At 40.7% G+C, this 15,306-nt stretch overlaps 1 protein-coding gene across 6 annotated transcripts in view; it reads left to right on the top strand.

The window, feature by feature from the left end:
• Positions 1 to 15,306, top strand: part of PLAGL1 (PLAG1 like zinc finger 1) — a 44,551-nt gene that overhangs the window by 26,975 nt on the left and 2,270 nt on the right. For 4 of the 6 annotated variants that reach the window (XM_002195980.7, XM_030268078.4, XM_072926993.1 and 1 more), the window contains 5 exons: positions 5,614 to 5,769; positions 6,838 to 6,950; positions 9,207 to 9,356; positions 12,853 to 12,972; positions 14,497 to 14,993. In XM_002195980.7, the coding sequence (XP_002196016.4) occupies positions 5,614 to 5,769; positions 6,838 to 6,950; positions 9,207 to 9,356; positions 12,853 to 12,972; positions 14,497 to 14,993 (1,036 nt within the window). Of the gene's footprint in view, positions 1 to 707; positions 1,652 to 1,675; positions 5,199 to 5,613; positions 5,770 to 6,837; positions 6,951 to 9,206; positions 9,357 to 12,852; positions 12,973 to 14,496; positions 14,994 to 15,306 lie in introns of those variants that run through there. The other 2 variants (XM_030268080.4, XM_072926991.1) reach the window with 2 other exon arrangements.

Here is a 15,306-nt window from a genome sequence, read left to right on the forward strand (position 1 = left end):
TTTTTTTTTTTTCTCCCATCCTTGTCAGGCTGGTGTTATTTTGGGTGCAGGGTTATGGAAAATACTGCACCTGCTTCCCAAATAATACAGTGTCATGCACAGAAGTGCAAGTTTTCAGTCTTTATCCAGGTGAATGATTAGGATTGCAAAGTCAGCGTGTAGTGGGGTTTCTTGATTTATGTATTTTTTCTTTTTTTCAATGTAGAGCTGGGCAGTTGTACGTCTCTGCTAATACAAGATTTTGGTGTATGATATAGAAAAGACATGAAAAGGAGACATTGAGAAAACGTTTACCTATTTTGATGCTGGACTGGGGATCAGTTTTTCTAGTTAACAAGTAAAGATCAATCTATAGACAATTTAGCATAAAAAAAATCAGAAGTTAATGGGATTTGAATAAAATTATTCTGAATTCTGGTAATTGTGACAAGTTCTATTTTACTTCAATGTAAATAGAATCAATTATTAATCAGTTAAAAGCTTCATTTTGCGCATCAAACTTAGCCTATAAGGCTTCTTTCATAAACTTTTTTACAGAGAAAATGTGTGTCAGTGGCCCACAACAATGGGAAAATAACTTGTGATTAACTGTTTGCTAATTGAGTAATTTGAATTTTTTGCCAAATAAATTGTAGAACAAGGATTTCAAGTTTTTCCAGCACAAAGGGCTGCAGAACAAACTTTAGGCTGGAAATCCTCATGCACCTTTGGCTAAAAGAATCAAGACTGGCATGTGTAATGTACTTCAGAAAATATCCAGAAGATGATTTTGCAGTGTTCCTCTCTGTGAAGGCTGAACAAGGCTAACGGAGTGCTACAGTTTTACTCTGGAATAAATTACTGTTGTTTGCTATGCAAATCTTATGATTGTAATTAGGCTAGGATTTCAACTGCTGTGTACACTGATCTTTGTTCCCTCTGCGCATGGGAGCTAATTCTAATGCTGCAAAACAGCACAGCAAATGCCAAGGTCTGCTCAGCCTCTGATCGTTTCTCACAGGCTGCATTTGCTCCAAGTGGACAACTGAAAAGAAATTATTTACTTCTGCCTTCACAGGGGACGTAATTGCACTGCAGGCATCTTGTGGGCCACTGAAACGCTCAGGTACTGTAAAGTCTCACTTGAAAACAGGGGTTGGAGAAAACGCAGGGAGGAGGTCCTGATAGACATCTAGTTTTTAGCAAACTGGTTTTAAGAAGCAAAGTTCTGCTGCTGGCTGGTTGAGGATCTGGTGGCATGTGTGAGCTATCAGGACAGTGATTGCAGTTCCTAGTATGGCTATGTATAGCTCCCGTTATCTGTGCAGCAGGGCTCTGTGTGACCGCAGCCCGTGGCTCCTTGCCCACACTAATGAGCTCTCCCCGAGGCCGGGCTTGTGCCTGTGGGGGTGGCACAGGGCTCCAACCGTGCTGCTGTTTTGGAAACCAGTTTGTTGACTGTGCTCAAGTCCAGCTTGCCCAAGGTGCCGTGCCAGCTTGGCTACTGTTGGCTGCGGGAGCTTGTCCCAGTGCAGCGTAGCTGGCCCCAGAGCTGTCTGGAGGACGAGGCAGGCTGGCAGCTGAGGCTGTCAGGCTGTGTAGGCTGCAGCAAGGAGAACTGTCACCTAGACCTGGACTGGGGCGAAGCACCAGCATGGTGAGGCCAGTACAGGTGAGCCACACTCACAGCCCGTTCTCCTCCCTGGGGACACAGCCACTAGTGTCCAGTCAGCTCATGCGGTGGGAATGCATCCTGCGGGCAGCGGGTCTCAGTTTTGTGATGGCCCAAAGAGCAAGGGAAAGCCAGGTGTTGGCTGCTGTCAACCATGCCTCCCACTATGTGGGAGATGTGGGAGCAGAGACATTCAGGTGCAGGGGTGTCAGGGACGTGTACCCTTCTCTTAGCCCCTCCAGCGGTGCTTGGCAGTGGTGAGCACCTTGTCCTTGTGACTGAGGTGGTGGCTGCACACCTGTAACCTGGTCAGAGCCTGTGCCTGCTCCAAGGCTGGGCTCTTCTGTGTGCCTGCCGCCCCACTGCTGCAGGGAGGCTCAGCAAAATAAAAATCTTAACAGCTACAAGATCTATTAACTTGGGCAGTTTCACCTACAGATAGACAAAAAGGCATTATTTGGAATTTTTTCAGAATCATTGCAAGAACAGAGGGAGAATGAAGAAGTACTCCCTAGGAGACAATATAGCATTGTTTTTCTAAGGATGTAGTAAATGACACAATCTGGTTTTTAACAGCTTGTAACTCCTGTACATCTTGTTTATTTCTTTTTGTTGCCTATTCATATAAATCACAACAAAGCAGAGGAATAGTGGTGGTTTTACTTTTTCTTGCCTGCTTGCATGTGACCTCGAATCCATTAATTTTGTTTGTGTAAATAAAATTTAAGGGATAAAGGAAACTGAAAAAGCATCGAGTTACTAAGGTGCCTAGCAAAAAGCAGAAGAAATCTTCTTTGCAGAAAGTGATTTTTCTGACCAAGTGTTTTTCATTTCTAGTGCTAATATGACAAAGTGTATGTTGTTTCCATAGCTGGATGCACCCTATTTCAGAACAGGTTAGAGTGTGTTCTGAAGCTGTTGTTGAAAAAAATATATTTCACTTAATTAGCCAAGTTAAAAAGTGGCATAAAATCTGTGTGAGCTTTACAAACTCTGTGCTGCGGCTCTATGCACATTCCTTTGCCAATGGCATCTGTAATTTAGCACTGAAACACACAGGATCATGACTTGGCCTGTAATTATCTTTGAGGAAGAATGTGAACTTGACAGTTCTGCACTGTTAGTTTTGGGGAAAGAGGTTACAAAGTTCTCAGTTTCCTTCAGTAGCCCCTAAAATTATTCTATTTGCAGTGCTCCAATCCTGTTTTTCTGGTACACCTGGCAATCTTTAGAATGCAGTAAATTTGCAGTCAGGGTGCTAACATGTTGGTGTGGGGTCAGAAATACTGTGTAGTGAATGTAATTCCAGTATGCCTGTTATTTAATAACTTAAGTCATTCTAGTTATCTTCATGATCCATATAATGAAACATAGAAAACCTTAGAACAAGTGTTGGACAGCTCTGGATATTTCACAGAGTTGCTGAATATCCTGAGTTGGAAGGGACCCACAAATGTGATAAGTCAAATTCTTAAGTGTACAGGGACTGAACCCACAGTCTTGGTGTTGTTAGCACCATGCTCTAACCAACTGAGCCAATCTCATATCTCAAGGTGCTGGGCAGCTATGCCAGGTCAGAATCCCAGGCCATGCTAGCAAGGTGCTTAATAGTGCTTCCAGCTCTGCAGTAGTTTTGTGCAGGGCTAGCTGATGTCTTTGTGCTGCTGCTGAGGTGTGCTGCCTCAGCAGCTGTCTGTGGGGCTGCTCAGTTTGGAGACCCTTGCTCAACCCCCAGTTAGATGCAAAGCAGCTCCTGATTTTAGAGGAGAGCCTCTCTACTACCCCTGTGTAAATAATTTCAGACCTTTTGTCTTCAGTCTGGAGGACCAAAGAGGGTTAGCTAATGGAGCACTACTGCAGAATTTGGAAGCTGATTCAAGGGATACCCTTTACCCCCTGCTTTCCCTTTCCAGCCTTCCTGGGAGATGCCCACCCTGGAGCCTTGGAGGTGGGCACTGCCATGGGGTAGCTGGAAGGTTTGCTCAGGAGCTTGCTAGTGATGAATCACAGAGGTATGGCATGGATTGATAAGGTCGTGTACTTTATGATTAGACACATCCTTCCTCTAACAGCGGTTCTTTGTCTCCATTTTGCTTTTGGTAACGTGTTTCGGCTGTTTGCATACAATGACTCTCCAAGCAGGAGCTGTTTGACTTGAGACAAAGTCACTATTATTCCAAGCAAGCTCAGGAAGCCCTCATAATTTTGTTGCACTCGGAAGGGTGAATTTATTTAAAAGACAATTAAGTTAAATCACCAGGCAAATATTTTTATTTCCTTGCAGCCTGTCTGTAAAGGACTTTTGGGTATGTAAACAAGTGTATAACATGAAAAATCTACCTGGCAGCTATATTGTTGGGCTTTTTGTGCATTTTAAGTGATGGCTGTAGGGGGCATGTCCTTTATCTGTAGCACTAGCAAAAATAAGTAATATTTTTCAGCTATTCACAGTGCAGGTGTGCAGGCTGGGGGCCATGGAAGAAGAAAACGTCCATGGTCCACAAATTATTGAAAAATACTTACTATTGTAATGCCTGCAGCCGGACCAACACACAAGTCTATCTATTTCCTCAGCTGGAGTTGATGGAGAGCCCAAAGAGCTAGGTAGGAATTGAATACTTTAGGCTTATCTGGGGAGATTTTGGACTAGACTCTCAAGGTGCACGATTTAGTCAAGCAGCTGCTTATGTTTACGGACATAAACCTTTTTGAGATACCCTGAATATGACATTTCTGGTGCTACTGTCCTTTTTCAAAGACTATCTCTGATGACTCCCCAGGCAGTATCTCCTGAGCCCTTTATGCTCCGTGGTTACAAGCCCCTGTCTGTGATGAAGCCTCACCTTTCCAGCCCCAATCTCTGCTGCAGTGCTCCCTTGGGCTCTCCTGGCTGTTCTGGCTCCCCTCCTCTGCTCTGTATTGTCACTTACTGAATAGACTTGCTCAGCAGAGTTTTCAGAAGGAAAACAAAACGAGGTAGTCATGGATGACCAATATCAGCTTTTCTTTTTAACTCAGTCGTAAAGCACTGTTGGCTCACTGTTTCTACTGTCTATAAAAAGGTTTTGTGCAAGAAGTCCCCTTTTTCCCATCGCCCTGTGTGACACCAGTGCTGAGCTGACCTTCTGCTGAAAGGCTCATTGCTCAGTTTTGTCACTGCTCTGTATGAGTTTCCCTGGCAACCAGTTTGAGCTGCACCGAACCAAAAATATCGTGCCGGGGGAAAGTCAGTTTGCAGACATGTATTTCTCTTTAATGAGTTCTCTGGATGGTCTGTGTGTTCAGCCTGCAGATGTCATTTTGGGAACCGACAGCTGGGAGATGCAGTGTGCCCCTTTTCCTTACTTCCACAGGCAGAGCGGCCTATGAGGAGGCTGCCCCTTCATGACTGTCAGCTGAGCTGGGGCTGTAGGACCCATCATGATAATTTCTCATGGTACCCTGAAAGTCTTGTCTTCTACTGAGAATGGTCTGTGCAGCAGACACAAAGTCTTTCTTGGATTCCTTGGATCTCTGCAAATTTCAGAATTTCATAGTCACAGAATGGGTAAGGTTAAAAGGGACCAACCTTACCTAGGTTATTGCTAACAACTTTGTCCACGTTTCTGTATAAATATATGCATCTTTACAGCTAGACATGCAATGAAGTCTGGTTTTGCTCCCATCCTAGTCTCTAAAGACACAGTTTGTGACACCTCTAAATAAGCATATGTATAAATCTTTGGAGGTCAAGACCCACCAATTTCCTCAGGATAGAATTCACAAACAGGAGGTGTTATTTTAAACCTTCCTTGTTTACTTTTGACTTGCAGATAATATTTTCACTACCTAATGTAGAACACTGATGTGAAGAAAAGCATTTGTAATTCCAGATGTGTTCTCAAGATGACAAAATTAGAAGAGACTAAATTGGAAAGCAGTATGTCATTTTTAGTAACAGGTTCCCTTTTCTGGATTTGTAGGGTGTGAGGATTGCGGTAAAAGCCTTATAGGAGAATGCAAACTCCACGGACCACTCATCAGGGCTAAAGATAGGGTTATTCCCAGCCGAGCCCGCCTCACCCTACCTCACTACCTCACTTTGCGAGTCTTGGAGCTGAGAGCTGGAAACCAGCAGAGTAAGTATTTTAGCTCTTTTTCCCACATTTGAGAAAAAGGAGACAAAAACACTGGCCTGTTTTCATGAGTAACTCAAGGCATAATCATTGGACGTTACCATTATGAAGACTGTTTTCAGCAGGGCACAGCTAAAGCTCACAGTCAGCTACTGTTTTTAATGACTGACTTCTGGTAGCAGACACATAAGCTGATGGCAGGACATTAGCCAGAGCTGGTGTGACATTTAGCTGTGAACAGCCAGTTAGCTCTGTTCGGTCAATCCAAGTTTAATGAATGTTGAATTTGTATCTAATAAAAACAGCCATGCACTACTACTGTTTTTCTCTTTTCCCCAAGTATGCAAAACAGGAAAGAGTATTCAATGAAAGGTCAGAAACAAAATAAATGGTAAATGACATCCCTTATCCACCCCCTGCAAACTCAGAAGATCACAGTGGGGTAATTTACCTTTTGCAGCGTTTTCATTTCATATTATAGAAAGACTGCTATTTCCTTGTGAAAGCAAAGCAATTTGAATGCCCAAACATGAACAAAGGAATGATGTTCTTAGTGTGCAAATTTTCCACAGCTGCCTGTATAAAATTAGTCCTGCCTAAATTGCTTCAGACAGAGAAAGACAAGATGCCTATTACTCCATTGATCTGGCAGTGGAATAACTGGAATGATGAAGAAGGCTAATACTGTATTTTTATAAATTCTCTCCACTCTTATTGGGAGAGAACAACCTCCCAAATTATTCCAAAAGGCAGAGGACTACGATAACATCAGTTTGTAGATTGAGGAGTATCAACATGTTTGTGTTGCATACTCAGTTTAACATCCAGTCATGGATTTTTGGTACTTTTTTATTCAATGTAGTTCCCATTAAAAAAAAAAAAAAATCAGTACCTATTTACATCCTTTTTAGATTCTTCACCTTAGAATTATTTAGTGGGCTTATTTGTCTAGAAAAAGAATCCATGTGTTCTGCACAATTTTGTTTATCTCCATTTTCACAACTGTAAGCATACAAGAAATAGTTTGTGATGTCTGTACTAATATTAGACTTCTCTTTGTTTTCTTCACAGTCCTTGGTGTATTTGCAAAGAAAGTAATACAGAAGAGAACACAATTTGGCCCTTATGTTGGTCAACTGTCTACAAAACTGACCTGCTATGATGAGAGCAGACTAGTCCTGCAGGTAAAAGTCCACTGCCTTTCTGTGGAGTGTATATGTGTCTTTAGCAGCTCATACTTATTTAGGTATTTTAATCAGTCAATTTGCCATCTGATCTAGTTCATTATTTGTACTTTTGATGTGTAAGTATGATTATTATTAGGCAGTACAGCATAACCTGAAATACCCAAATGTTCCTGTATACTGTGTTTTCTAGAAGTTTGGTTTCCTGCTTTCTAGTTTTACCATTTCTAGGGTGTTAGGCCTATCAGTCTGATAGCTCTTGATAATCTTTTCTCGGAACATGGCTACTGAAGTTTCTTCCCAGGTAACACAAAAGGATTTGTGCTTTGCATCATACCACTGGGAGGTTTGAGTTTTTGCACTGAGTTAGTGAGAGCAACAGAAATATGCACTAAGGCACTGGCTTAGTAGGGAGAAACAGATAGGGAAGAACTTCTTAATGAATTTTAAATGTTATTGTTATTAATTAATAATTGCTAATTTATATATAGACTTTGATACACAGTGCACTACCTCAGTTTATTTAATCAGATTGTTATTTAGGGCTAGTACCTTCTGTTGCTGCACACATAGGTACTGACTGTTTCACCTGGACTATGACACTATTATTTGTACTTTATCCAGCAAAAATTGTTGCCTCTCAGGACTAGCCCAGCTTAGACAAATCTACATGGACATCTTTTCCCACAGGAATTCTTGGGAGTTGCAGTTAATCACAATCCTCTGGGCCCCAGTCATTGCATTTTGCTGTCAGGATCGTGGCTGAACAAAGCTCTGTGTCATACAGGGAATCCATGGTCAAGCCACAGCCTCTGTCAGGACTTTCCAACAGGTCATGGTTCTTCCAGAGTTTTGCATTTCCTATCAGGCCCTCTCAGCCCCAAATAGAGAGACAGCAGCAGCAGCTGTCCTGTGACACACTCAGTGTCTTCATTTGAGCTTTCTCCAGAAGCCTGGGACTGGAAAACACTGTGTTGTGTGGAAATACTTCTGAACTTGAGTTTGAAAGCTTTAAAGTAGTAATAGCTTCAGTAGTTGCTATAGACTTGATTTGCACATGGAAATCACAGGAATCATCTGCCAGGAAAATAACACTAGCCTTCTAATGGATTTTCACAGCATGTGGACACCAGAAAAGGTTTGTTCCTCTCTGTAACTAAATATCTTCAGTCTTTTGATTAGACACTATTAAAAATTCAGAAAATGTACTTCTCTAACAATGGATGGATGAGCTAAGCACCCAGTTCCTTCCTCTTCACCAAACCATTGTAAACCACACCCTATCCTCTATCAGTCAGCACCATTTGCTTAAAAGTATACAGTGATAAGCACAGCTCTGGCTGATGAATGGACTGTTTCTTCAGAAGAGGAGATTAGAGTCCCAGATTTCCTACATGACAGCAGTAACTGCCTTGACTTCTCCCTAGCATGAGTATGTGACCAAACTTGTCCAACAGGCAGGTGCTTTCATCGGAAACATGATGAAGTTAGATAAAATAGTTCCCAGAAGCAATGAAAATGCAACTTTTTTTTTGCAGTTACTTGCTCAGTTATGTGGTTGGTAGAACAAATATAAGATGTGCTGGTATCAGTTGTGCAGTTTTGTCTGTCCATGTTCGAGACACTATTGCAGAAAAGTAACTGTCTTGTTTGAGGTCAGTAGTTTTTGCCTCATAGGGGCAGTCTCTTGGAGGGTAATCTAGGAAGAATGAATTAAAAGAAAAAAGAAAAAAGATCTTTCTGGCACAACTGTTCATTTGTATTTACTTTTGCATTGTTAAGAGGAAAAAGAGAAGACTGTTAAAATGCCATTATGTTGTTTGTTACCTCTCTGGGCTTATTAACACAAGCTACACAATTGTTCCATGCAAAATGTGGTAGCACTGAAGCCTGAGATTATCAAGTGCTCAGGAAGTAGATTAAGGCATAAAACTTATCTTTCTACTTGCCTGCACTTAGTTCTTATAATATTATCTTTATATAACATAAAAATGATGAACTATAAATGGGAAATACATACAAAGACCTACAGTTATTTTAGTAGTGGGGTGCTCAGCCGGTATTCATTCTTCACTTTCTTTTGCACTTTTTGGTGTTCATTAAGAGTGATCTATTTCAAAACAATCATGATTTCAAGGGGCATATGACCAAGACAAGATAGACAACTGATAGCTGTGATTGCAAATTGAATAAAACTAATGTGCCTCTATACAAAACTTGGTTTTATCATATTTTTTTCTCCCCACTTTGTTTCAGGTATTGAAAGATGGAGGGAAGTACTTTCTGGACACTCCCAATGAGGACTGTGGAAACTGGATGATGTTTGTCCGGCTGGCCCGGAACCAAGAAGAACAGACCCTTGTAGCTTATCAGCACTGTGGAGAAGTTTACTTCACAACAGTTAAGGTAGTTAAACCTACATTGCTCCACCTGTTATCCAAAAGGAAATTTGTAGACAAAGGTTCTGAAAGACTAACCATTTTACAATGACAGATTGATTATATTCTGTTAACTGGATCATTATATACATAGCACCTTTAATGTAATTTAATCTGTAGTAAAGCAAGAAGTACATGGGGTTGGTCAGGAAAAGGTAGTGTGTACTTGCTAGTAGTAGTAGTGAGGCAGTAGCTGGGTAGTGAAGAAACTGAGCTGAGGGAAGATAAAAATCATTCACTATGATAGTGTTTAAACTGAACACTGTTTAATGCCAGGTAGTTATATGGGGAGATTATTTGGCATTATTAGATTCAACAGTACTTCATTCTGGAAATAACAAATTCCTTTCTTTTATTACTCTTCTGGACACATATTGTTTTCTGAGCACATTACCCTGTGCTCAGCACCAGGATGTTGAGTGACTCTTCATGTACAATTTTCCATGCTCTTTAAATCTGAAGACTTAACTGCAAAACTTAGAATACTGCAATATTGCCATGAAATTATCAGTTTATGTTAGAGACTCTGAACTGCATCTTTGTCTGAAGAGAGAGAACAAGGTACTCTGTGTTTATAAATGAAACTAGAACATACAGTCTTGGTTTTTATTGTTTTGGCCATTTTCTTAGGCAGAGTTGGTTTTAATCAGAAATAACTCTTTTGCACACTTGGGAAACAGAAATCTATCTGTTGAACATAATGCTTGTATCTCATTGTGAGCTACATTAAAATTAAAAAAAAATATTAGTGGAAAGTAGTTACTATGAATTAAAATCCAGCATTTAAGTTTCATATCCAAGATTGGCACATATTTCTGTGGCATAGTAGTATTTACATTTTTTCCCCCATTTTTGTTTCTCCACCTGCACAGTGAGAAAAATATTTACTGTATAGTGGTGATGAGAGAATAACATTTCATACTGTTAAAGTCTTTTATAACAGTATGGAGTATAGTTGATTTGGGGATTAATATCTACATAATTATTAAGAAAAAAAAAAGAAAAATGTGAAATAGTATATGCTACTCTGAGACATATTTAGACTGTGTTTGAGATTCTCATGCAGTGTATATAATTTGAGATTTCAACTTGATTGGAAATGCATGATATGCTTGTAAAATTGACAGGATTACTAATACTGTGTTTGGGAAGCATGAACTTTTCCAAGAAGTAGTTGTTATAAACTGGTAACTTAAAATTTCCAGTATACTTTAAATTCTATTGAACCAGCTCTCTGCTGACTTCAGCACAACTCTACATACTGGCATTAATGGAGAGTTGCATCCTATACACTGACACAGAGTGTCTTAGGATGATGCATGTGTCTTGGAACCTTTGCTGTGCTGTGGGTCATAGGGCATTACTTGGGTTTTGTTTCTCCCAAGTCCCAGTATCATTCAGGGTGCTGTGGCATCCTGCAGATTTTGTCCTGGTCAATGAATGCGATGGCCTTGTGCTACACTTAGGCACACCCTGCTGGTCATGCTGTGAGGCTGGCTTAGGGCTGATTCTGAAGATTCTTTCTCAAGACATTTTTAATAAAGTGTATTAAGATGGGAATAGGATTGGGTCCTTTCCCCACTATTTTTGAAAAGAAATGGGATTTCAGTGACATGAAACTTCAGCTACTAAAGCAGACATGTAAGTGGCATCCTGACACCACCATTAGCTGACTTTCTGACCTAATGGCTGCAATCCTTAGAAGTAAGTGCTTTTAAAAGGTATAGAATTTTGAGGAAATAAAAATCATCCACGGTTGCTGCTGGTCTGATCCCAGGAGAGTTTCATGTGTGTGCTGCAGTTCTCTTATTGTCACTGGTGGCACAGAGTAAAGACAACTTGTAGTGGATTTGGATACTGATATTTAATGTCAGTTTTACTGAGATTAGAGCTTTTGAATTACTTGACTGTTTCACACACTGATGCACTTGTTCTCCCCTCAAAGTCACATTGAACAGCTCTCAGCCTTCCATAAAGGAGGTGGCTGCTGGTCTAGGAATGTTGGGCAGAAGTTGTACAGTGTCACGCTGTGCTTTTTTTTTGCGGGTACCCATCTCAGCTGTCACAGGCCAAGCTCCCAGACGTCCTTAAACATTTGTCTCACAATGCATAATGAGCCTTCTAGTTAATGACTCTGCCTCATGTCCTTGATTGAGTGGAGAATTCAGGACAGACCATTTCTATTTAGGCCAGGTGTTATCAAAATGTACACCCAACCCATACTGGTTGTAGTTAGCAGGCAGGCTTGTGCCTGGCAGTTCAAAATTCAGTTTTCAGCATTAAACCCACAATTAACACCTCACCTGTCTGCATTCACAATCTACATTGTCTTTTCCTTACCATGCTTATCCCACACTAATATTACAAAGTGAGGGGATTTTATGATGTCTCATTTTCTGGAATAAGACTCATCTACTCTCTTTCCGGGCTGGTTTGTTTGGTTGTGTTTTGTTTTTTTGTTTTTGGGGTTTTTTGGGTTTTTTTTTTGTTTGTTTTTGGGGGTTTTTTTGGGGTGGTTTTTTTTTTTTTTGGTGACTCGAGTTTATCTTTGTAAAACTGAAACTACAAGTACAGTGCAGTTTGGCTCTACCCCTGTTGCAACAATGTTGATTTTTATTATAGATGAAGAAAATTGTGTACAGGGTCAGGGAGTCATGTAAATTATGACCCCAAAGTTTAGTTTTCTCTTTTGCATTTAAAGAACTAATAGATCTTTAGCCAGTGAGTGTAATCACACCTCTCTTTTTCTATTTGCTGTATTATTGACTGAAAGTATGTGTCCCAAGAGATCATAGTCCAGTCCAATGAGAGATTTGGGCAAGCATGGGAGACTGCAGATTATGGGCTCCCTTAATCCTGTGGGGACAGGCTTCAGTGGAAAGAGGGCAGAGTTGCAATAAAGCACACTCACAGCAAGCCTGATGCATTAGAACCAGCCCATGGAAGGTGTCAATTCGCCTTGCAGTCCACATATTGATCAGCTCTGCACCCATGTTCAGTGTGACATATCCAGGAGGCATCCAGGATCTTGTGCATTCACAATGCATTTTTCCTTTGCCTGTACCCTGTAGTTAAGTGTTGGGCCTCCAGACATCAAGGAATGGGTGTGGGATATTGCTTGGAAACACTGCTGGATGTCTGAACATCACAGACAAATATATCTCACTGAGCAAAGGTTATGAGGACTGAGGCATCCCTCCTGCTACTGCCCCCCCCCCCCATCCCAAATCTCGGTGCATACACAATTCCACTTTTAGAAACAGAAAGTGTCAAGCCCTAGTGGGCCGTAATGCTCAAAAAGTTCTTGAATCTTGAAATTAGGTTACCAATAATTTAAACATGGTCAAAAAATGCAGTTTGGGTAAGGACAAAATATTGCACACCCCTACCCCTCCTATCTTTCTTACTGTTTGGTTTAGGAAAATTGACACAAGTAAACATGTGCTGTTTTTTTCCATTCACAGCCAATTGAACCCCACACAGAATTGAAAGTATGGTACGCTGCCGATTATGCCAAATTTATGGAAGCTTCTGCAGTCTTCATTAAAGAAGAATCAGATGTCTCTCCTTTGCCTTCAGTAGCAGTAAGTACCCTTACTCTGCATTGAAGCCATCACTAGACATAGTAAATTATGGGTTTTTTACATGTTTTCTCTGTTTATATAACTCTAGTAATGCAAATGTAGGCCACAGGGTACTTTTAGCAATTTTAGCCAAGCAGCTACTCACAGAAAGGCTGTTCTTCCTGTCCTGTGTTTGTAATGCAATGGAGCCATCAGATATAGACAGAAGTAAGTGGCACTACTTGATGTGTTGGAAAGACTTAAGATGGGCACTAATTTTTGGATAACCAAGTTGTCCAGCCTCTGACTTTTTTCACCATTTCCCCTTCTTTTGCTCTGACTGGTTGGCTGGAGTACCCACTAATTATTTCAGTCTTTCCTGTTCAGTAACCCTTCTCTTTTAATTCAAATACCTTCCCCTCTGTATCATAGCAGAAATCCTTAAACTGATAGGAAAAGTTTGTTAAGTGTTTAAAACATGGCTGTGAAAATCAATACTTAATCTAGAAAGAATAGATTGGAACAAATGAACCAGGAATACAAATGAACAAGGAATTCGTGTTCCAAGAAGGCTCGTGCGGCCTTCAGAATATTCCCCAGAAGGAAGGTGAGGGAGAGCCACAGTATCAGACACCAGTCTTAGCAGAGAAGAGGGCTCAGTTTGGAAATAAAGATGGATTGGATACAGCCTCACCATGAGCAAGCTAGCCCAAGAGCAAGGGAAAAGGAGGACAGTTTATCAGAAGCGTACATAAAAGGTAGATGAAGTTGAGGAAGTACATGGTCATGCATTAATTGGAAGTACATTTCATCAGTGATTGGAGACTTTTGGCAATTGTTTTTCATCAGATTTTTTATAATATTAGTATTTAAAGTGAATTCAACTGAATCCAGTAGAGCTCTTATTTCCACAGAAGTAATACTTCAAAATAATACACTGTCTAAAAAAAAAAAAATTGTTTTAAGTCAGGATAGGCTTGAGATCCCTAAACCTAAGGTGTTTCTTATCCAGTTAATGGAAGTCTAATGCCAAATGTCAAGCTAAGTGAGGAAGTCTCTCCTGGAGCCATTAACCATTGTTGTGTGGTAAAGCACAGAGTCATCCCAAGACACAAAGAAATCTGTATGACTAAACTATGTTTTTGTACAGAAATCCATCCCGTTTTTGTGTGGTTGGACTAGCAGATAAAGTATGTCAGTCCAAGGATAAAGTACAATTTACAACTGTTTATTTCATAAATGCAACAAATGTAGAGACTTTGAAATTCAGTAAGCACAGATAAACAAAGGTGTAGGACTCAGAACTGTTACAGTAAATGCTAAACAAAAACATATAAACCAGTATTTAGCCAACCTTACTTTTCCTTTGAGTTTTTACTCCTAGAGAGACTCTATTGCCAGTTGAACAACTAGGTGGTAGCACATGGAAGTAAATATAAGCAGAGACAATGATGAGTCTTAGAAAAGCAGACAAGATGCGTGAGAAGAATATGACCCTTCCTTAGAATGTTTAGTAAGAAAGACCTGTCTCTGTTCTCATTGCAGAAAGAGCCCGTAGACCCTTGGATATGTTCCAGCTGTGGAAGCACTTTTGCAACTTTTGCTCTGCTGGAATCTCACCAGTGCATCCATAAAGAGCGAGTGCTTCCTACAAGGTTCAGACCACCAAATAAATTGGGACCTGTAAAAGCAAAAAACAAACTCAAAGGGAAACTGAGAGGAGCGTCATTAGGCAAAAGTATTACTCAATGCTTTGGGACCATTTCCTGTTCCTCTGCTGCAAAGTTCAGCTGTGCCAGCTCAGGAAGCACTTGTGGTGCTCTCGTAAGGTTTATACCTAAATGGAGAAATGGTCGGTCTTCACTGCTGAAGGGAAAAGAAGTGAAGCAGCCAGATAGTTACCCCTGCCGACTCTGTGGGAAGATATTTGATTCCATTGACAAGCTCACGGTCCACACTTATGCGCACAAAGGGGAGCGTCCCTACAAGTGTTCACAGCACGGATGCACAAAAGCCTTCATTTCCAAATATAAACTGCTCAGGTACACCTCTGAAGGCATTCCTTTTCTGCTGGGGGGTGGTGGGGGGAGGGGAAGGCATATTTTTCCTTTGGGATGTTCTAGTGACAGTTAATCCCTGAGGTCCAGTTTTTATTATTACTGTTTCTGATATACCTTTAATTATGGTGGCTACTCAAAAAGATGATGTTGAGCAGTTTTAAGCTACTCTATGCTTTATGATCAACAACTTCCTCCCTCCCCACAAAATTTAGGCTTTTACAAATAACCTGAGAATTTGCGAGAATGCCTTCCTTCGAGAATTCCAGTGTTTTCAAGTTTTGAGGGTGCAAGAGTT

The sequence above is a fragment of the Taeniopygia guttata genome, chromosome 3, assembly GCF_048771995.1.
Source record: "Taeniopygia guttata chromosome 3, bTaeGut7.mat, whole genome shotgun sequence".
Lineage (NCBI taxonomy): Eukaryota > Metazoa > Chordata > Aves > Passeriformes > Estrildidae > Taeniopygia > Taeniopygia guttata.